Here is a 22,885-nt window from a genome sequence, read left to right on the forward strand (position 1 = left end):
AGCTTCTTGGTTAAATGGTCTAGAGCAGCGCTGTTCAATATGAGACCCACATATGCAGCGTGAAATTTTCTAGCAGCCACATTTAAAAAAGTAAAAAAAGAAATGGCTGAGATTAATTTTAATAACATATTTTATTTACCCAGTACATCCTAAATATTCTGGGAGCCCTGGTGGCACAGTGGTAAAAGTGTTCAGCTACCTACCTAAAGGTCTGCTGTTCGAACCCACCAGGCCGACTGCAGGAGAAAGATGTGTCCGTCTGCTTTCGTAAAGACTTACAGCCTTAGAAACCCTATGGGGCAGTTCTGCTCTGTCCTGTAGGGTCGCTGTGAGTTGCAATTGACTTGATGGCAATGGGTTTGGGTTTTGGGATATTAAATATTATCGTTTCAACATTAATATTTTTCTTTTTTTTTGTACTAAGCTTTCAGACTCTGTTGTATATTTTACACATACAACATATCTCAGTTTGAACCAGCCACGTTTCATGTGCTCAGTAGCCACAAAAAAATGTGGCTATGACTATGTAGTTCTAGTGTTCTAGTAAATTCACATGCAGTAGAATCTACATAAATTTTTGTATTAGACAGAGTTGTATGTAAATCAGGTCCTAAGAAACTTAAGGTAGATCATGATGCTATTAGCCTATGAGGCAGATTTTAACTTCAACGTGATTATTTTAAGAGAGTTCTAATGGCCTGTGATTTCTTACTGAGGTTAATACCAGCCGTGGTTACTATGTTTCAGCATGGAGCATGTACTTCCCTACTGCTTTTATTGCAGACAGTGTTCATTGTTCGTATGCCACTACCCAAGCAGCATCAGTGGTGTGGCAGGTCACAGTTGGGGTGGGAGATGCTGAAGAGAGGGCAAGCACAAGGAAGTGGTTGCTGAAAATGTTTGGGAGGTGCCTAAGAGGAATGAAGACATTGTTAAAAACAAAAAACAAAAACCCTAGCGCCCAGGAAGCCTACTTATTCCCCTCTAACATTTTTCCTCCTCTAACATTGTTGGAATATTTAGTTAATTTGTGGAACATGTTTGCTGGATTAGGGCAAATACCTCATTCTGATGTTCTCATTTCTTTGCTTTACTGAACGTTTTCACCAGTGGAATTTAAGTCCTTGTACATGAGGAGGGAAAATGCCTTAGATCTGTGCTGTAAGTGTAAAATATAGATTGGATTTAGAATACAAAAAGAAGAATGTAAACTATCTCATTAATTTTTTATAGGATTACATGTTGAAATGATAATTACATGTTTTTGATATATTGGGTTAAAAAGAATATATTATTAAAATTAATTCCACCTGTTTCTTTTTTACCTTTTTAATATGGTTACTAGAAAATTTTAAATTATGTCATGTGGCTTCCATTATATTTCTATTAGAAAATGTTGCCTGAGATGGTTAACAGAAAAACTGAATTGAGTGGAGCCCTTTTCTTATTAAGTGTAAAGGCTGTTTTGTAGGTACTACCTGTGCTTCAGAGTTCCACCAATTGATGCTGTCTTTGCAGTAGGAAGGGGAGGATTTTCTGTCTGTTCCCCCCAAAGAGGAAGGGAGAACTGCAACACAGTCGTCGTGTGTCCTCAGAAACCTGATCCTGAACCACTTACTGACAATTAAACTTCCTGCTTTGAGAACAGAAGACTTGTTGTAGTTGTTTTTAAATAATATTTTACTGGTACTATTGGCTTTGTCATCAGTTTGCTGAATTATTTTTATGAAAGGGCCAGTGCGTAATTAGGCACTTTGTTCATGCGTTCTCTGAGAAATAAATCAAGAACTTTAGTCAAGTGTATGTGTTTATATGTATCAAACCTTTCATTAAATGTTGTCTGTATCCCAGACAACCATTTCAGTAGACCTTGGTCTGTGCATACCTTAGTCTTGGGTTGTTACTTGTAGTTATTTTTAGAACTTCTTATGAGTACTTGGTCTGTATTGCTATTTCCATGACCCAAGGTATTCCAAAAGAGGACTAAAACAAGGTGATTAGCCAGGTCAGTTTCTCATACCTAGGTGTATCACTGGGGTATTCATGAACCTGGGGACAACTTGTATCCCTGGTAGTTAGCTTCCCTTCTTTCTCATCCCAGACTGAGAAATTAAGAAAACGAAATTACTTTTTGTTGAGTGGGAGAATCCTCGGCAGATCCTCGCTTATATTTTTAAGCTTGTGGTCTTGGAATTAGCTCTCTGTCCTCTTTTTGCCCTCCCAGAACATCCACATTCTACATTTTTGTCTTGGTTCAGATTTACTATGTCTGACTCCTGGTTTACCTGAAAGGGGTGGACAGTGGAAAGAAAGGAACTGACATTTGTTGAGCACGTGTTATGTGCTAGGTACTGAGTTGGGTGCTTTAGAAATACCTCAACAGTCTGTAGGGATGGGAATTAGGATTTCAGTTTTATAGATGAGGAAATACAGATCTAGAAGTGAAGTAATTTTTCTGACCTCACCTAGCTGTGGTAGATAATAATTCTAGAACTTGGCTTCATGCCTTCCTTCTCATCCCAGTTTAGAAGAAGCTGTGATATGGTTCCAGAGGTAGAGATTGTCAGTGTGTGTGTATCGTTCTGTACTGGTAGAGCCAGGCAGAATCCCTTCCAAAGCATCGTTTTTCCCTAATCACAGGCCTGATGCCTATATTGGGTAGAAAGGCTACTTCTGGGTTGTTTACCTCTTCTGGGTGCCTGTAGTGACCATATGGACATGTTGGTTTACAGTTGGGACCCCGGATTCCAGCAGGATGGCCCAATGGAATCAGCTACAGCAGCTCGACACACGGTACCTGGAGCAGCTGCATCAGCTGTACAGTGACAGCTTCCCGATGGAGCTAAGGCAGTTTCTGGCCCCTTGGATTGAGAGTCAAGATTGGTAAGTTCTTCTTGAGAAACTCCCTAAATTGTTAGGTTTTGGTTTGAGACGTGATTGCTCTATCTTCCCTCTTTGCTGTTTCACCAAAAACTTACAGCTTGGGTGATGGAATAAGAGAGAGGAGATAAAGAAGTTGTCTTAGTCTTGTAGAACATTTTATGTATTAAAAGGACTTATGAGCAACATCTCTTAGGACATGGTAGAAATATTTTTGATTTGGGTGAGAGTTCTCTCACAGGTAGAATTTTGGGCCCACACTTGTGCCTGCCCTTTCATTAAAGGAAAGAGACACAGGGTAAGAGAAATAGACTCTGTCATAGGGGAGATAATGGCACGGTAATCCAAGAGCTGTTTCCTTCACTTTAATGGATTCAGGTCCATTTTACTAATTTTGGTTTAATTCAGGCTTATGTTAATATGACCTAGTTTTTTCTGAGTATACTCCCTGATTTGGTGAGGGACCTGGGAGGTGATTCAGAGATGTTGGAGATAGGCCATCCGAGCCTGGGATTGCTTATTGGCTACTAATAATCTGACCAAGTTGACTCAGAATTTAAAACAAAACAATGGATGTATTCACTTCACTCAAGTATGTTGTAAGCATAGTCTGTGGAAGTGACCTATATATCTGAGTAATTGTCAATAACTGTTAATGATATTTATTGTTACTGAGTACGATGAATCTCTAAAATGATGAGTGAGTTATAGTATCATGTTTGCCTTATTTTTTTTCTCTTCCTTCTTGATGGTCATTTCTCTGTGTGTGTATATGTAGGTTTCAGCATCACTCTTCATTATTCTTCCTTTTCCTAGGGCATATGCTGCCAGCAAAGAATCACATGCCACTTTGGTGTTTCATAATCTCTTGGGTGAGATTGACCAGCAGTATAGCCGCTTTCTACAAGAGTCAAATGTTCTCTATCAGCACAATCTGCGAAGAATCAAGCAGTTCCTTCAGGTATTAATCAGAAACTGAATAGAAGGAGAAAGGGAACCTGGAGAGTGGGGCTTTCTCTTTCTTTGCTAGAAGTAGTTTATTTTCTCATTTGGCTAAGTAATGAGAACAGACCGATCTTCTACTTTAAATCAAAAGAGAAACGATTAGCCCTTTCTCAAATCTCTGTATACTCACCCTTGAGAATCATTACCTGAAATTCACAGGCCAGCTTTTTCTGCCACAGTTGAAGTAACAATGTAATTGTAACTAGGTCCCCTCATAGGGAGATGACCCTTACTTTCAAATGGTAAAAATTTGACCGTAATTGGGTATTCCTTGACAAAGTCAGTTGCCTCCTTGTAATACTGGGATAACATACTGTCCAAAGACTCAGGCTAATGTTCCTTCTCCCGCAGAAATAGTACAGGTCATTATAATCACTCTTCTTCTTCTCTTCTCCCCGTCATCCCCCAGTGGTTTCAACCAGGCTCTGAGGCCTGTGTTCTGTTGTTTCATGTACTAAGTAACTCTTTCCTCAACTTGTAAAAATGAAAATGAGGAGGCAGTAATTCCTGTTTAGATATTGTCTTAAGTATAGTATACATCTCCTTATTTTACTGCTGCTTTTCACTCTCTTTTCCTCCCACTTACAGAGCAGATATCTTGAGAAGCCAATGGAGATTGCCCGAATTGTGGCCCGGTGCCTGTGGGAAGAGTCACGCCTCCTCCAAACTGCAGCCACTGCAGCCCAGGTGAGACCTGAGAAGAAACAAAGCACTGTTGGAGATATGCTTTCCTTGTGTACAAAGATGCAGTTGCTGTTATATGGGCATTAGGATGCAAACTGTCCTCCAAGGTAGAAATGGGTGTTTGTGGGGTTTTTTTTTTCATACAATGAAAATAACTTTGTTTTTTCCTGAATATATAATGCATTCTCTTGGCCCCTCCTCTTTTAAAAAAAATTAAAACATTATAGCAAAGTACAAGGGACAAAGTAACAAATCCGAAACTCCACATACTTCCTCTCTTTATTGTCTCCTCTCAGGAAACCAACGTTAATAGTCTGGTATATATCCTTTTCATACCTTTCTCCAGGCCCATATAAGCGCACAGAAAATATATATACATTTATTATTACATCATGCAAATCCTTCTGAGTCAAGTAGTATAACACTAACTCATTCTCTTTATTTGCTACATAATATTCAGTGATACAAATTTGCTCTAATTTGTTTAATCATTTCCTCTTTGATGGACACTCACTTCATTCTGCTTTTTCCATTACAAACACTACTGCAATAAATCTCCCTGTTACATCTTTATATAGTTGTACTTTCATTTCTCTGGGATAGATTTCCAGGAGTGGAATTGCTGGATGAAAGGGTATATATATTTCTAATTTTAGATCGTTCCAGATTGCTTTCCCCAAAGGCTGTATAACAGTTTGCATTTCCACTAGAAGGATATAATAACGTATTTTTCTTCTTGGGAGCCACCTTGGAGATGGTTTGGGGTTGAGTCATTCAGGTTCATATGCATTTCCCCTTTGTGGTCTAGTTTTGAGAGTAACCTCACTGAGCTAGAGATGCAGTTTAGGGAAAAGAGTTAATGTGGCACTAAATGTTCCATTTGGGGAACAGTTCCATGTCACCATCTGATCATTTATATTGATACATGACAGACATAGCTGTATCTATTATAACATCTAAAACATACCTATTATATATGTGTGTGTGTGTGTGTGTGTGTGTATTATATGTTGTTTGCTGTTGAGTTGATTCTGACTCTAGACCCTGTATGATAGTAGAACTGTCCCATAGGGCTTGCTTCCTAGGCTGTGATCTTCATGGGAGCAGATCACAGGGTCTTTTCTCCTGCAGAGCCACTGGTAGGTTCGAACCACCAACCTTTTAGGTAACAGCTGAGCACTTAACCATTGTGCTCCCAGGGCTACTTAAATATATTATATATAAGGTGTATACGCATATAAATTATTTCTCTCTCTCTCACTACACACACACACGCAAATACTTATCTATACATCCTACTGTGTGTTAGTTATTATGACTCTCTGCTCTAGAGGAGGTTGTGGTCTGGGAGAGAAAGAAAATCAAACAACTTTATAATACAATAAAATATCAATCATTAAAATATCCTAAAGGAAGAAAGAAAAAACTTAAATATATCAATGACCATAAAAATACATTGAAAAATATATTTTTTATAAATTGTATACCCCCTCACTCCCTAAAAAATAAGCCAACCAGCCCAGATGGTATAAAAGTTGTGTTCTAGCAAACTTTCATGTTACAGATTGTTCCATTATTATCTAAACTCTTCCACAGTATAGGAAAAAAAAAAAGAGATGTCTCCAGCTTATTTTATGAGGCTGGAATATCTTAATATCAAAACCTAAAAAAGACAGCGTAAGTCAAGAAAATGGTTAGGATTTTTGCATCCTTTATGATCTACAAAAGCATGGTTTATAGTCTAGAAATGCAAGGATGGTTCAACATTAGGAATTCTATTAATGTTACTCATTAAGTGAATTTACAGAATATCTATTTACAGATTGATAGATCTTCCTAGAAAATCAGAGAGAAACAATAAAGAAAACTATTAACAACCAACAAAAGTTCAGAAAGGTGATTGCATAAGAGAAATATTTTTTAAGAATTGCTAGTTGTCCTATATGATAATAGCAATAACCTGCTAGAAGATGTCATAGAAGAAAAGATCAGATCCATAATAGCAAAACTAAATGTGTACAATGTGTCTGTATCATTGCTATGTGTGAGAAAAAGTCTGAAGGATATATACCAAATTGTTCAAGTAGTTTGTTATAAGAGACTTGTTTACTTTCTCTGAGGGGTTTTAATTTCTTTTATTATCCTATAGCCAAGGAAATTTTTCATTTTTAAAGACAGAAATGCAGCAAGAAGTTAGAAGAAAGAACACCTGAATCTGACTGAGGGAGTCAGGAAGGCATCACAGTGAAAAGAGGTGGTGTTTGAGCTGAGTCTTAAGGCGGGTTACAAGTACATCAGGCAGATGGTGAGGAGAGGACGGGCCAGGCAGACAAAAGAACATACTTAAAGACAGAGAAACACAGAAATGCATATATTCTTGGGAGAAGTGCAGAGAGTTGAGCACCCCACTGGGTAGGAGAAGATAAGCTAGTCAGGGCCCCATCATGGAGCTCTTTTTAGTTAGTCATCCCTAGCAGCTGGGCCTTGGAAGAGCAGTTTACTACAAGGGCCCTGGGGCCAGACTGCCTGCATTTTGAACCCCATCTCTGCCACTTGCTGTGTAAGTTGGGCAAACTATTTACTCTTTCTATTGCTCAGTGGAAATGATAATAGTACCTACTTCATAGAATAAATTAATCCATATGTGTAAAATACTTAGAAAAGTACATGACACATGAATCAGAAATAAATGTTAACTACTTTCTGCTGTTATCATCATCATCGTCGTCATCATCATTACTGTGGGAAATGAGCACCCACTGAAGAATTTTAAGCAGAAAACTGATATGCTCAGATGTGGGCCAGTAGGTAGATAACACTGTTTAAGACCCTAGAGACAGCGAGGTTGGCAAAAAGGCACTTACCCATGCATCACTAGGGTTTTCTATTTTGGAGAACTTTTGTGTTTCATGCTGTTGCATAAGATAAAGATATTTAAGTCAGTTTGGGTAGAGGCTCCAACTTAACCATGGGAAGTAGATAAGCAGGAGACGTCCCAAGGATATTTTCAATCATATAGAGTAGGGTCGGCAGACTATGCCTATGGCCCAAACCCAGCCGTGTGCCTGTTTTTGTAAATCAAGTATTTTTGGAACACAGCCACTTCATTCATTTATGTATTGTCTGTGACTGCTCTCATGCTGCAATGGCACGCTGAATATTTGTGACAGAGACTGTAAGGCCCACAAAGCCTTAAGTATTAACCGCTAGGCCCTTACAGAAAGTTTGCCAACCCCTGATACAGAGCTACCAGTTGGATATTTGAGGCTTCACCCAGGCTTTACTGTTATTTTCTCTGTTTATTTCATCTGTCATATTCTTAGTGTCTATCATGGGTAAAGCACTGGGAGATAGGAAGATGAGTAGATGTGATTGGCTACCAAGGGGCTTGCAGTCTAGTTGGATTATAGGTACACAAACACTCAAAGTGAGAAAAACATAGAGCAGGATGTGAGTAATGTTGTATAGGGAAGTTGAGTAAGTTTTCACAGGAAAGCAAACATTTGAACTGAGTTTGAAGGTGAATGAGTTTGGGTTTGCTTGGGTAGAAGAGCATGCTAGGCTGAGTGAACAGTGTGTGGGTAGGTAAAGTGTAAAAACATGGTGTATGTGGGGGGAGAGGGGGTAGTTTGGTGTGACTACAGCGCAGGGAAGGAAGGTTTAAGTTGTTACCAGATTGTGTGAAATGTCTTCTGTGCCAGGTTGAGATGTTTATACCTGGGTGCAGTGGGGAGCCCATCAAGTTTTTAGCAGAGACATTGGAGGTGGGTTTCTATGTGTTGTTATTAAATCACATCTCTTTCCCCTTTCTGTTCAGTAGCAATTGAGAAATAGACCTGAGAGTTGAATACGGATTAAAGTATCAGTTGTTGTGTTGGTAAAGCTAGACTAGAAAGCATGGTTTGGACCAGTAACCATAGAAGCTCTCTAATACCTGTCCCCTGAGTTGGATCTTGGGGTAGAGGGATTGGGTCTGTAGGGCAACACTTCCCCAGCCATCCATATGGAGATTCAGAGACCATAGACTAATATCTATTGAACACAGAGAGATGGGTTTCTAGAGCTGCTCTTAGAAACTAGGCTTTACTGCCCCAGCTATGTCCCAGGAGGCCAGCCGTGAGAAGAAGAGGCACCAGCTTATGTGCTGGACTCTTGGGGGAGACGGAGCCCAGAAGGGTCTGATATGTGTGTGTACCGAGCCCTCCTGCCAATCTCACCAGTCAGATGAGTCAGTCCCCCTGTGGCAAGAATAAATAGGATGGGGGCCACCTTTCCAAAACTTCCAAGATAAGTTTATAGTCTGTCAGCTTGGATAGGGACCTTGAGAAAGAGAGTGGTTACCTCTAAAACTGGCATGTTCAGATCTTTTTTTGGAGACTTCTGAAGTAGTGTAGGGAATGGATTGGAAGCGAGGGAGATTAGAGGCAAACAGATCAGCTTTTGGAGCCTGAACTGAGCCATTGGCAATTGAGATGAATGTAAGAGACTACAGAGGATAGAGCCAGGAGGATTTGGTGACTCAAATGAAAAGAAGAAATTAAAGACGACTGAGGATTTCTAGCTTTGAAAACTGGCTGTTTAGTGTCTTTTCTGGATTCTCTTCTGTTCCATTGAGCAATATTTCTAGCCTATGTCAGCACTGACCCTGTCTTAATCACCACAACTTTTATATGGTCTCTTTTGTCAGAAGATGTCCTATTACTTTTCTTTGACAAAACTTACCGTTTTAAAATTTCACATGCTATTTGACTCTTTCAAGTACTCCCCCCACCATAATATCTTTTGATATGGAATTTTATCCCTGGAGCAGGATGGTTTTTATTATCCCACAGAAATGTTTTGAGCACCATAGTTAATTAAACATCCAACATCTGCTGTCATAAATTATTCTGGTGTTTGAATGAGAACGTCTTGAAGGCAAGGACCATGTCTTAGCTCAACATGTGGCCTCCTAGTGTAGTGCCTAGTCTCCATAGAGTGAGTTTCTAATCTGACCTATAGGTAAAAAGCCCACAATACAGGTAAAACTATGTGAGAGCTTCCTTGGCCTATAACGGACAGTACCTGGAGAGCACCGGCTGCTGCTTCATTGACAGTTACAATGCCTGGCACTGCTGCCTTCCCCTCTTGATGGTAGCAGCATCTCAAGCCAAACAGAAAGGGCAGGTGGGGTGAGATGAAGACTGGACAGAGGTGTTAGTTTCTCACTATATTTCATGTGTTCACTTGTGTGTTAACTCTATTTTTGGCAGCAAGGGGGCCAGGCCAACCACCCCACAGCTGCAGTGGTAACGGAGAAGCAGCAGATGCTAGAGCAGCACCTACAGGATGTTCGGAAGAGGGTACAGGTGAGGCCAGCCTGAGGAAGGAAGCATTTTGTTGGGAATAGTGTGTGTGGGTCCTGCGTGTGTCTTTTTTGAAGTTTTGGCTTCATTTAATTCTTCTCAGAAACTTTTTTTCCCCTCTCCCCAGGGAAATCTTTTTTACTTCTAGTTTTTTGTTTTAAACAGGATCTAGAACAGAAAATGAAAGTGGTAGAGAACCTCCAGGATGACTTTGATTTCAACTATAAAACCCTCAAGAGTCAAGGAGGCAAGTCAATATTAGAGACCTTAAAATCTTCTGTAGAAAGTGAGTTTGTGTTACTTGAGTTTAAAGACTTGTTTGTCTTGCTGTGTGTTCAGACTTCAGAGGGGGCAAGGGCTACTGGTGCTTCAGGAAGTCTAGTTGTTACAGATAGGAGTATTCCCTCAAGTCAAGGAGCTTTCCCTTCCTTCACAGACATGCAAGATCTGAATGGAAACAACCAGTCAGTGACCAGGCAGAAGATGCAGCAGCTTGAACAGATGCTTACGGCGCTGGACCAGATGCGAAGAGTAAGATCACTGGGCATGTTGTCCTGCATGTTGCGCTTACCTGTGGGTATTGGCATCTCGTGACAGCATTTGCCTGGTTTCTATTAAGTTCCTTCTTTGGAACTGACTAAAGAATGTGGTTAGAGACCATCTAAGGAAATGTCTTCTGACTTTGTTTTCGTTTCTACCCAGAGCATTGTGAGTGAGTTGGCAGGGCTTTTGTCAGCAATGGAGTACGTGCAGAAAACTCTCACGGATGAAGAGCTGGCTGACTGGAAGAGGAGGCAACAGATTGCTTGCATTGGAGGCCCTCCCAACATCTGCTTAGATCGTCTAGAAAACTGGTAAAAGATGAAGCAGAAGCTTTTTTTTTTTTCCTTTCCTTCTAGAAAGCTGAGCTAAAATATGGTCATAACTGCAGGCTGAAAAAGTTGGTACTGTATCTCAAAGGTGGGGACTTTTACATTCTCAAATTTAATCTAAGAGTTACAGCTCTTAGTTTATTTGGACAAAGTTTTTATATAAAAATGTATATTACTGTTTTAAGTATATTTTATTTAATGATTTAAATAAAGTTTTTGTGGTTTAACTGTATTTAACACAGACTATTTTTTTTTAATTACCTAAAATGATACCTGAACTTTGTAAAGGAAAAAGGTTCAAATACAGAAAGTTAATAAGAAAGGAAAAGCCTTTTAAAATCTAGTCATTCAGAGCTACATACAGTAAAAATTTTGATGACCATCATTCTCGATATCTATCATTATATATAAAGTTATGACTCTGTACTTCTTTACATCAGTGTAACATTTTTTTTAGTTTTATTTATTTTGTTGTTGTTGAGAATATACACAGCAAAACATACACTAATTCAGCAGTTCCTACATGTCCAATTCAGTGACATTGATTACGTTCTTCAAGTTGCGCAACCACTTGTTGTTTCTCCTCCATTAGCATAAACTCACTGCCCCCTAAGGTTCCTATCTACTCTTTTGAGTTGCTGTTGTCAGTTGATCCCATATAGATAGTTCTTTAAAGAACATAATGCTCAAAGCAGACATTTTTTATTAGTTAAGCTAAACTATTGTTTGGTTTTAAGACTTCTGGGGATGTTTTTGGTTTAAGGTTTAAAGATTATCTCGGGGCAGTAGTTTCAGGGGTTCATCCAGCCTACATGGCTCCAGAAAGTCTGGAGTCCATGAGAATTTGAAATTCTGTTCTGCATTTTCCTCCTTTTGACCAGGATTCTTCTATAGAATCTTTTATCAAAATGTTCAGTAATGGTAGCCGGGCATCATCCAGTTCTGGGCTCATGGCAAAGTAGGCAGCTGTTCATGGAGGCAATTAGCCACATGTTCCATATCCTCCGGTTTCTGACTCTCCTCCTTCCTCTGTTGATCCAGGTGAATAGAGACCAGTTGTTGTGCCTTGGATGGCTGCTTGCAGGCTTTTGAGAACCCAGGCACTATGCAATGAACTAGCAGGTAGAACAGAAGCACTAAGCACATTATTAGGCCAATTAACTGGGATGTCCCATGAAACCATAACCCTAAACCTCCAAACCAAGGAACCAAGTCCTATGAGGTTTTTGGTTGTACCTAACAATTTTTTTTAATGCTCTTCTATGATCTACTCATTATGTAATCTATCATTAATCAGCAAATCTTTATTGAGCACCCTTGATGTATCTATTGCACCAACTTAAACTAGAAAAAATCTGGCATGAAGGGGAACCCAGGTACATGGAGCATGAACTTGGAAATTTAGGTCATCTTTACATGAGAATGCCTGTTTGTTCATATCCTCAGTAATTCTAAGCTTTATCAATTTACTGAAAACATTTTAAAATGTCTTCTGATGAGGAAATACAAAAAGCTTAAGTTCTGGGAATGGGAGGACGTAAGTGCCAGAAGGGAGGCAGGGAACTCAGAAATCCCTGCAGTTATCCTCTTCTCCCACTCCTTTCACCTCCTGTCTTTGAGGTCTTTTAGTCTTAAACTAGTGGTAGGTAGGCCATCAGAGAGAGACGCTAGTATTCTCTCTTCTTGGGAATAGACTGAATCAGTCTTTGTCTCCCTGTCTGTCTACTTTTTCTATACGCATGTTATAAATATTTTGGAAAATAATTTCATGTACATTGAAGATTGCCATTGAAAGGGCTCATGGGGATCATGCAATTCAACCCCTTCGCTTCATGCAAGGAGACGCTTAGGCCCACGATGGTGAAGGGACCTGGCCAAACTTGCACAGATAGTGAGTAGCAGAGCTGGCTCAAACCCAAGTCTTTCAGGCTGTCTGATCTCCTGTGTTAACCCAGTCCTTACGTTTGATTCATAGACAAGTTGGGATGAAGAAGTTGAATGCTGAACTCCACATTTCATGTTTTCCATATCTAGGTTCCAGTGCTTGTCACTTTTCAATGATATTCCAATGATAACTCCATTCATACCTCCTAGTGGTAGAAGTTTTGACATTTCCTTTCTGCCTAGCCTCCTCTTAGAAATATAAATTTTAGGGGGGGCCTGTAAAAAAGGCAATATAGATTCCCCTTTCTTATGTTAAAGGACTGTTCAGTGGTATTTATACGTATAGTATTCCCTTCTCCTTTTCCAGCTCACCTGGTACACTTACTCAGGTAACTGGTAACTTTTATTTTATTGGCAGGATAACCTCATTAGCAGAATCTCAACTTCAGACCCGCCAGCAAATTAAGAAACTGGAAGAGTTGCAGCAAAAAGTTTCCTACAAAGGGGACCCCATAGTACAGCACCGGCCAATGCTGGAGGAGAGAATTGTAGAGCTGTTTAGAAACTTAATGAAAAGGTAGTTTAGAATCCTTGTCCTTTTCCCTATCCCTCCCCACCCCCAGAAAAAAAAAATCAGTCCTTAAATGAGAGACTGACTCTGTTCAGAGAACAGGACAAAGACTGTTCTTCGTCAGTAGTGTGTGAACTGCTGTCCTTCTCGTTCCCTTTCAGTGCCTTTGTGGTTGAGCGGCAGCCCTGCATGCCCATGCATCCTGACCGGCCCTTGGTCATCAAGACCGGTGTCCAGTTTACTACTAAAGTCAGGTGAGTGACTGCACTACACTTTTGGTAGGTATTTTATTGAAGAACACTCTTAGGGCAGGGGCAGAGTTGGTGGCATCACAGGCGGTACTATTGTGGGCATGGCATTTGTTGACATAACAACATTTGATTCTGATGTCAAAAGCTAAAGAATGGTAATCTTTTCGAGGTTACCTGGGCATATGTCTGTGATTCTTGATCTAGAGTCTTAAGCCATAGCTGCTTCTCCTGCCCTCCAAAAGGGGCAAAATAAAGTTGGTTACTTTCTGTTCATTGAACCTACTTTTCTCTGAGGATTTGAAGGGAAAGAGTAAGGTTTCTTCATCTAGAACCTACGAGGCCACAAGGCAAGTGGGTGGTGGGCCTGTAGGGTGGAGTGTTACTTTCACACTCACGTCAGAACAGGTATCTGGGGTTTTGTCCTACTGCGGTGAAGTTTCCGTCTTCAGAAACATCATCGTATAATGTTGGGTTTAGGTTTAATAGAATGGCAGCTGCAGAGCTCGTATTCCTATAATATTTTTCATGAAATTGCTCTTATTAACTTTTTGTGAATCTGTCACAACTTTGTCCAAGTTCTCAGTTCTTGGGCTTTTTTTTCAGTACCTTTTGGCCTGAAGGAGGTGATGCTCAATTTTAAGATCAAAGATGGCACTGGCTGGAGGAGGAATTTGGGATTGCGGTTTATTCACCTCTTAGAAATAAAATCATGCATTTTTAATGTCTTCTGTTATAAGTTGCTGGGGGAGCCTACCGCCTTATTTTTTAACTGGATGTATATTTTTTTCTTAGAAACTTTTTTCTTCTTTTTTTGCAACAGGTTGTTGGTCAAGTTCCCTGAGTTAAATTATCAGCTTAAAATTAAAGTGTGCATTGACAAGTAAGTACTCCTATCTTTGCTTTCTTTTTTTTATTCAAATAAGGGACAGAGAAATGAGAACTTTGACAGATATCATTTGAATTAAGAGACTTTATCTCCATTCAGAGAGCTTCATTATGTGAACAAAGCTTTTCAAAAGCTGTGCGTTTTTATTTACATGCCTGAATAAAACCACAAACCGGTCCTACAGGTTTGAGTTGAGGTTGCTATTGTGACCTGCAGTACTTCTTTTTCTTTATTTAGTTTTTTACTTGTAATTTACGCACCTTATATAAAACTGAGAATGTATGGAAAAGGTGATGATTTTTTTTCCCTATACCTCACTATCTACAAGTCCATCAGAGTTACCATTTTTAATCCTATTTTCTTAATTGATATGCATACTTTTTGCTACCTTTTATAGGTTGGGTTTGCTAGGTTAGAGCTTTAGAAGCCATTTATTTTTTCCAAGGCACAGTGCTTGCAATTTGGTAAACTGCCACCAAAGTATTTCCTGGTGACTCCTGGTTATGACACATTCTATTTGGTCCCACTTTCCATTGACTATCAATAATATAGTTAAAACTTAAATAGTGCAGATTCCCATAAACCTGTGAGTACTGACATTTGATTTTTGTTGTTGTGAGTTATAATTTTTTTTTTTTTTGGTGGTGGTGTTTAATTAGGTTATTTTTTTCATAACTTTACAGCTATAATTTTAATATTAACTATTTACTATAATTATTAAATACATACCCAGGTATAGTTTAGTCCTTTCTCCTTTTGACTAGCATTTCTATTTTTTATTTTATCTAAGGAAATAAACTGATAGTTTTGCAATTATATGTTCACATAGTATTGTTTATACTACCAAAAATGATGATGCAAAAGGAATTAGATAAATTACGCTACAGCCATGTGATGGAATATTATATAGCCATTTAAAATTATGATACATGTATATATTTAGTGGCATGGAAAAGTACTCATGGTAAATATCAAGTTGGAAAAATCAGGTTATAACTCAGCTTGATCTATTTTTATTAAAAATTAAAATGAAAATTATAGTCATGTGTGAAGAGTCATAGAGAAAAGAGGCTCGTAGTCTATGTATTAAGATATTAACATTGATTATCTCTGGGAGTGAGATTATGGGGAAAATGGGTATGCTTTTGTTATGTATCCTTTTTTCTGACTTTTTAATAGTGTACATATGTTAATTTTAAGATCAAAATTTAAAGAATAGATTATAGTTAAAAACAAAGAAAATTGTTATTAGCTTAATAACTGTGATTGCACTTTAGAAAACTAAAACATCTCAAGAGACTTTAAAATCAGTCTTTACTAGATCATTCACATGAGACTTTAGGAGTTCAAATGAACTGGTAGTGAAGTTTTTGTTTTTTTTTTTTAACTTTTTATTGAAATATAGCATACATACAAGTCAAATTTTATGGCTGTTGTTCTCTTGCCCTTAATCTGTTCTCTGTACCAGTTAATGTTCTTTTCATTACTCCTGCTGTTTAAGATCTTAAGGCCTCATTTTCCCTTCTCCTACCATTGTTGCTCTTCAGTTGAAAGGAGAGGCAGAAAAAAGGAGAAAATGCCTGGATAGCCTGCAATAGTTTCTTGATAGATTTCTAAATTCTCTGCTGTACAGGTTTTTCCTGTTTTGGGGGACAGCTTCCTAATATTAAGGAGCCATTTAGTTTCCTAGTTCTGTTAAGGCAACTTATTTTTTAATTTACCAGACCCATGTTTTGTCCCTCTGAATATTTTCAGGCACATTTAAAGCATAATTTGTCAGCATCAAAAGAATCCAAGTACTTGAAAATATGAAGGGGGGAAAAGAAACAACTTAAATATCTTCAGTCATGGTAGACAAATAATGTAGTTGTAGGCAATTTTGAAAATAATGACTGATAAAATTGCCTGTCAATATATATGGGAAATGGCCAAAGCTATACTTAGAGGAAAATTAATAGTCCTAAATGCTTTAATATTGAACAACAGGAAAAAAAAAAGTAAATGAATAAATATTCATTTGAAGAATCTAGAAAAGCAAAATAAACCTAAGGAAAGTGGGAAGAAGGAGCTTGTAAAGATCCAAATATAGGTGAATTATAAAACATAAAAATAGTGTCTTTGTCTTACATTTAAATTCTAAAATTGATAAATCTTGAAACTTAGTGAAATAGACCTTGAGTGAGAGTAATGACGAAAACAAATACAAATATGCAAAATTATAATGAAGAGGTATAAGCAGATATAGGATAGATGAAGAAAATTGTAAGAATACTGTATAGGAACTTGTAAATCTTGATGAAATGGATTTTTTTTTAGAAAAACAAATTTTCTAAAATTGCCCAAAGAAGAGTGTTTAGGAAGAGGTGGATTGCTTCCATATTCATTCTATAAGACTACCGTTACATATGGACATTTTACACATACAGCCAAGTTAAAAAAAAAAGGCTAATCTCACTTATGAATATGTATGTAAAGGTCCTAAGTAAGAGATTTGCAGCTTAAATACTAAAAAACAATAAACCACAACCAAATAGAGTTTATTTCTAGAATGGAAGTCTAGTTTAATGTTAGAAAATCTATTGACATATCTCAGTACAGTAGGAACACTACATAGCATCATAGTCCATGTAATTCATGATTTTTATATAGTCACCACACATTCTTAATGAAAAACTCTTAAACAAGAATAGAAGAAAATTTCTTTAACTTGATTAAAGGCATCTATCAGAAGTAAATTGTAAACATATTTTATGTTGGAACACCAGAGGCTTCCCATTAAAACTGGGAATAAGACTTCAGCTATTCAACAGTGTTCTGGAGGTTCCAGCCAGAAATATGGAAGAAAGATAACCAACTGTGCTCTGCAAAGAATTACAACCGTCTATCTAGAACAATCTAAGAGGTGAAAAAATGATTTAAATTTATAAGAGAATTTGAAAAGATGACTGGAATACAAGGTAAACAAAAATCAATACTTACATAATAAGAAAACAATTTTAAAATATATTTTAAAAGACCTTATTCACAGTTGCAGCAAAATCTATAAAGTAAGCAGAAATAAACCTAGTAAGAACTGTGCAAGGTCTGTGTACATGAACATCCATTAACAGGTGAATGGATAAACAATTTGTGGTATAGTCATACAATGGGATACTAACCAAATCAAACCTATTGCCATCAAGTCGGTTCCAACTCATAGCGACCCTATAAGACAGAATAGAACTGCCCCATAGGGTTTCCATGGCTGTGATCTTTACGGAAGCAGACTGCCACATCTTTTTCCTCCGGAGCGGCTGGTGGGTTTGAACCGCTGACCTTTCAGTTAGCAGCTGAGCACTTAACCACTGGGCAACCAGGACTCCTAATGGAATACTACTCAACAACAAAAGGAATAGGCTGTTGATGAATATCAAGATAATTATGCTGAGTAAATGAAGCCAGACCAAAAAAGAGTACATACTTTATGTTTCTATTTATATAAAATTCTAGAAATGCATGTGACTCTGTAGTGACAGAAGGCAGATGAGGGGTTGCCTGGGGTATGGGATTGAGGGATGAATTATGACTAAGCATGAAGAAGCTTTTGGGGGTGATGGATATGTTCATCTTCTTGAGTGTGCTCATGGTTTCACAGGTGTGTATAGTATATATATATAAATCTCAAACCTTATCAAATTTTACATTTTAAATATGTGCAGTTTATAGTTCATCACTTATACCTCAAAGATTTCATGTAAAAAGAATGTAAAAGAAAAAGGGAAATATTGGTTAGACATGGGGGAAGACTTTCCAATAACAGGACTATTATTAAAATGTGATATATGGAAAGATGTCTTCTGAATGACTTAAAAATTGATCATTTTTAATCTGTAAACACACTGGCATGCACTATTTAATAAATAATAGTTATTATTACTTTGGAAACCCTGGCTGGCGCAAATGGTTAAGCACTCAACCACTAGCCAGAAGACTGGCCGTTCGAACCCACCTAGAGGCGCCTTAGAAGACAGGTCTGGTAATCTGCTTCCAAAAGGTCACAGCCTCGAAAACTCTGTGGACCACAGTTCAATTCTGACATACATGGGGTCGCCATGAATTGGAATCTACTCAACAACAATAACATTATTAATTTTAAAAGCATGGAAGAATACATAACTGTGGAGAACTTTTTAAACATCACTCAACACAGTAAAAAAAAAGTAAAGGGAAACATTCAGAAGTGTGACTATATAAAAAAACATGTATTCAAAAACATAAAGGTAAAAGAGAGTTAGCAAACTTGGCAAACTCTTCCCAGCTGTATTAAATGGGATGTCTGAGTTACAGGTAATAGTACACCTTTGCAGAAAACCCAGTGTGGCTTAAATAATAAGGAAATTAACAGCTCAGTGTAACTGGAAATGCAGAGTTAAGACAGATTCTCCAAGGTGAGAACAGTGACTCATTGATGTCATCAAGGACCCAGGATATTCTCTCTTCTCTGCCATCCTCAGTATAGACTGCATTCTAAGTTCTCTTCTGTGTTGAAACACAATTGCTCCTAGCAGTTAAGGCCACATACTTCTGGCTTGTGTTCAGCTGAAGATACAAACAGCAATTCAGCCTATAATATAATTCCTTCTTTTCAGTCTGATTGAGACAATGTAGGTCATGTCCTCACTCCTGGACCATTGGGCTGTGGGTGACGGAGCTGGGGCTGGGGAGGACACTGAGCAGAATCACAGTTCTATTAGGAAGGGGTGAAGTAGATGTTGGGTAGGCAGCCAACTGTGTCCACTGCATACACATGTACAGGGTTGTGATATTTCACATATAGAATGTAATTGACTCATGTAAAGAAATTCCCAGGAGCATAGTAGTTTTTTCACCAGAGTTAAAAACAGGTGGTCAAAGTAGGCTTTCTGAAGAAACACAGGCCTGTTTTATTAAAAACTGTTTGTGTTCTTAACAGAGACTCTGGGGATGTTGCTGCTCTCAGAGGGTGAGTTCAGCCTAGAGGCTTTCTTTTGTTCTGTTTAATCCAACTTTATCCTCTGGCCACTCATTCACCTACGTGTTTGGTTCTTCTCCTGTGATTCAGATCCCGGAAATTCAACATTCTGGGCACAAACACGAAAGTGATGAACATGGAAGAATCCAACAACGGCAGCCTCTCTGCAGAATTCAAGCACTTGGTACGTGGGAGAAGTCCACCTCCCCTTCACAAAGGGCACCTGGCAGTGTGAGAGGCTAGGAGAGAGCCTTTCTGACGGATGTGCTTTTTGCTTTTCTTGCAGACCCTGAGGGAGCAAAGATGTGGCAATGGGGGCCGAGCAAACTGCGATGTAAGTTTTGTTAGGGATGACAGCCACCCGAGAGGGCTGTCTTCGAGGTAGAGAGAAGAGTGAGCCTCCTTATTGCCCAGAATTAGGGACATCAACCTGCGATTTCAGCTGTGGTGATTCGGAAAAATGACTGTGGGCCAAGTGACACGATCAAAAGTCACCAATGCCATGGGATTCTTTGGCTCACAGCATTTCCTTGACTGTCCCAGGAGTTAGGTCATCGTGGAGCATAAGTGGAAGGTCCTTGCTGGGTAGTTATCCACACCCATCTGGTAGAAAAGCTTTCCACCTTGCCTGGGGCTTTCCAAATTCCCATTCTAATTTCTGCCAGTCAGCTGAATTGCTCCTTTTTTGGTGACATGTTTTCCTTGCTGAGGTGGGATAAACCGTGTAAAAGTTAACAAATCTGAGTTAAACATTAAAGGAACAAAACCTTATCTTGGTTTTTTTTTTTTTTTTTAATTGTGCTTTAGGTGAAGACTTACAGAGTAAATTAGTTTATCACTGAACAATTAATACATATTGTTCTGTAACCCTGGTTGCCAGCCCCACGATGTGTCAGCACTTTCCCCTTCTTGACCTTGGGTTCCCCATTTCCGTTTGTCCAGCTTTGCTGTCCCCTCCTGCCTTCTCGTCCTTGCCTCTGGACGGCTGTGCCCCTTTAGTCTCGTATATATGGTTGAGCCACGTGTACTCTTCTTGTTCTTTATTCCTCTCATTTCTTCTTTGTCTCCCATTGGTTCCGGTATTGGATCCTTAGTGTCAGGAAAAAACTTTTTTATTTATTTAGGTAAATGTGAGCAAGAACTAGTTTTCAGTCTTGTAAAAAAATTGTGACACACTGTTCTTTTTCTGATGTTTGTGTACTTTCTATCTCTTGAGCCCATCTTTCCTCTCCTGTAATGTGTAGTAGCAGGCCTGAAAAAAAGAATTGAATTGAATTAGAACAATATAATATTTGACAGCAATTAAGGAGTGAGGTAGTTTATATGCAACAATATTTAAAAAATGTACTTGTCATATCTGTTTAGGAAAAGGCAATATGCAAAATAATTTGAGTAGGATGTTAATATTTTTGTTTTAAAAAGACACCACAGACTGTTTTATGTTTATTCACGTATGCATTAAGAAATTCTGAAGAAATATGCACCATCAAACGGCGCTTATGTATTTGTGCTGTTGTTAGTATCCAGAGCTACTCTAAACTATCTCTGTAATATTTGCATTTTAAATTGAACATGTATTACTTTTCTAATCAGAAAAGAAGTACTTTAAAAATGAATTGGAATTCTGTTTCTGAGAATTAATTGGTAACTCCTGTTCAAAATAAGATTGCTATGGTGCTGGTGGGAGTTTAAATTGTTACAGTCACCTTGAAATTTGGCATTATAAAAATGAACATGCCCTATAACCCAGCAGTGCCACTCTCAGGACTTTGCAGTAGAAAAACCTTTACACATGTGCACCAGAAGACATGTACGAAGTGTTCACAGCAGCCTGCTTATAAGCCCTGAATACAACCGAATAAATACCCATAAACACTGAAGTGGGTAAATGATTTGTGATATAGTCATATGGTGGAATACTCTACAGCTATGAAAATGAGTAAATTGTGGATAACCACATGGATGCATTTCATACTGAGTGAAAATTAAGTTACAGAAGAATACAGAGTCTTGATTCCATACATATAAGGTTCACAGACATCCTAAACTGAGTAATACATACACTTAGAGATACAAATGTGGTAAAACTATAAAGAAAAGCTAGGAGATGATAAACCCAGAAGATAAAATGGTGGTTACTTCTGAGGGAGGAGGGGAAGGGATAGGGTTGGGAAAGGGCACACAGTCTTAAACGGGGTGGTGGATACGCAGGTATTCATTGTTTTGGTACTTTATAAGTAATCTATTGGCTCTATTTGATATTTTAATAGAAAATGAGTAAAAGATCAGATTGAGGATCAGAGCATTGGAGAGTGTTAGTATTGAAGAGGTCATGTGCTCAGGTGTGTTGTTGATGGAATTTCCATGGCAGCCAGGTAGATTCCCTTCTTAGTGTAGTAAGGCTGTGGCAAGTCACTTTCCTTGGCTGCGCTGTTAGTACCAAATGCTATTCTCTGAGTAAGAGAATGTCCCTTTTGTTATCATAGGCCTCCCTGATTGTGACTGAGGAGCTGCACCTGATCACTTTTGAGACAGAGGTATATCACCAAGGCCTCAAAATAGACCTGGAGGTGAGTTCTGCAGCAGAACTGGGGGTGGGGCAATGTGTAGGGGTGATTCTGGACAAGAACTTTTAGTTGGAATTGTTACTAGTGAAGGTGGAGTGATCACTCTTTGCTAAGTAAACATTGTATTCTTTGGCCCTTTCTCCAAAATGTCCTGGCATCCCAGCTGAGAATAAAGTCTTCTTGAGTGCTTAGAAAGTACATTACATGTACATTCAACTTTAAGCAAACTTGATATGAAAATCTGTATTTAGAAATTGATTATGGGTGACTGTATGAAATTTCAGCAAAATAGCCTTTAAACAGCTAGTGTTTTTAGTATACAGAAAATCATGGCATTTAAATCTCTTTTCCCAACTTTCTTGACCTTTAACATAGACCTGAAAAAGCAGGAATACTACTCTTTGATTTCTGAGACCTCTCTGTTTAATGGGAAGGTAGAGCTTCAATTCTTGGAGAATGTCTTCTAGGTTTTATAAATGGGAATCCCAAGGATTCTGGGTCAAGCTTTCAGCGAGTCAAGAGTTTACAATGATTGCGTTTGGACATCAACCCAAGTCCCAGAGGTCTCCCTTGGGAATTCTTTCTACTCTAGAGTGTCAAACTGACACTCCTCTCCTAGAGTTGGCAATAGTATAGTTTATGGCATGTCCTTTTAGTCCCCCTGTGAGATACGTTTGGAGATATTTTGGAAGCTCTGAGGACCCCTCTGCCTCCCCAGCTCATTCTCCACTTACTCCACAGACTCACTCCTTGCCTGTTGTGGTGATCTCCAATATTTGTCAGATGCCAAATGCCTGGGCTTCCATCCTGTGGTATAACATGCTGACCAACAACCCCAAGGTTAGTGTCCTATCCTCTTGAAAACTGTGCCTTCTTGAAAACGTCTCATCCCTAGAGGTTATTGTGGTACCTAGTGTGGGCCGTTAAGTACCGTCCTCTCATCTCAATTA

The 22,885-nt window shown here is 38.6% G+C and overlaps 1 protein-coding gene across 7 annotated transcripts in view; it reads left to right on the forward strand.

The window, feature by feature from the left end:
• The window catches only part of STAT3 (signal transducer and activator of transcription 3), a 57,765-nt gene that overhangs the window by 26,766 nt on the left and 8,114 nt on the right, over positions 1-22,885 (forward strand). For 4 of the 7 annotated variants that reach the window (XM_023725252.1, XM_023725253.1, XM_023725256.1 and 1 more), the window contains exons 2-16: positions 2,733-2,883; positions 3,697-3,841; positions 4,474-4,572; positions 9,822-9,917; positions 10,080-10,200; positions 10,351-10,445; positions 10,617-10,768; positions 13,089-13,247; positions 13,403-13,495; positions 14,313-14,372; positions 19,330-19,359; positions 19,459-19,552; positions 19,655-19,702; positions 21,855-21,938; positions 22,677-22,775. In XM_023725252.1, coding sequence (XP_023581020.1) covers positions 2,756-2,883; positions 3,697-3,841; positions 4,474-4,572; positions 9,822-9,917; positions 10,080-10,200; positions 10,351-10,445; positions 10,617-10,768; positions 13,089-13,247; positions 13,403-13,495; positions 14,313-14,372; positions 19,330-19,359; positions 19,459-19,552; positions 19,655-19,702; positions 21,855-21,938; positions 22,677-22,775 — 1,503 coding nt within the window. In that variant the 5' untranslated portion in view covers positions 2,733-2,755. The remainder of the gene's footprint in view (positions 1-2,732; positions 2,884-3,696; positions 3,842-4,473; positions 4,573-9,821; positions 9,918-10,079; positions 10,201-10,350; positions 10,446-10,616; positions 10,769-13,088; positions 13,248-13,402; positions 13,496-14,312; positions 14,373-19,329; positions 19,360-19,458; positions 19,553-19,654; positions 19,703-21,854; positions 21,939-22,676; positions 22,776-22,885) is intronic. The other 3 variants (XM_004390297.2, XM_023725254.1, XM_004390299.2) reach the window with 1 other exon arrangement.

Source organism: Trichechus manatus, unplaced genomic scaffold (assembly GCF_000243295.1).
Source record: "Trichechus manatus latirostris isolate Lorelei unplaced genomic scaffold, TriManLat1.0 scaffold00294, whole genome shotgun sequence".
In the NCBI taxonomy this organism is placed as follows: domain Eukaryota; kingdom Metazoa; phylum Chordata; class Mammalia; order Sirenia; family Trichechidae; genus Trichechus; species Trichechus manatus.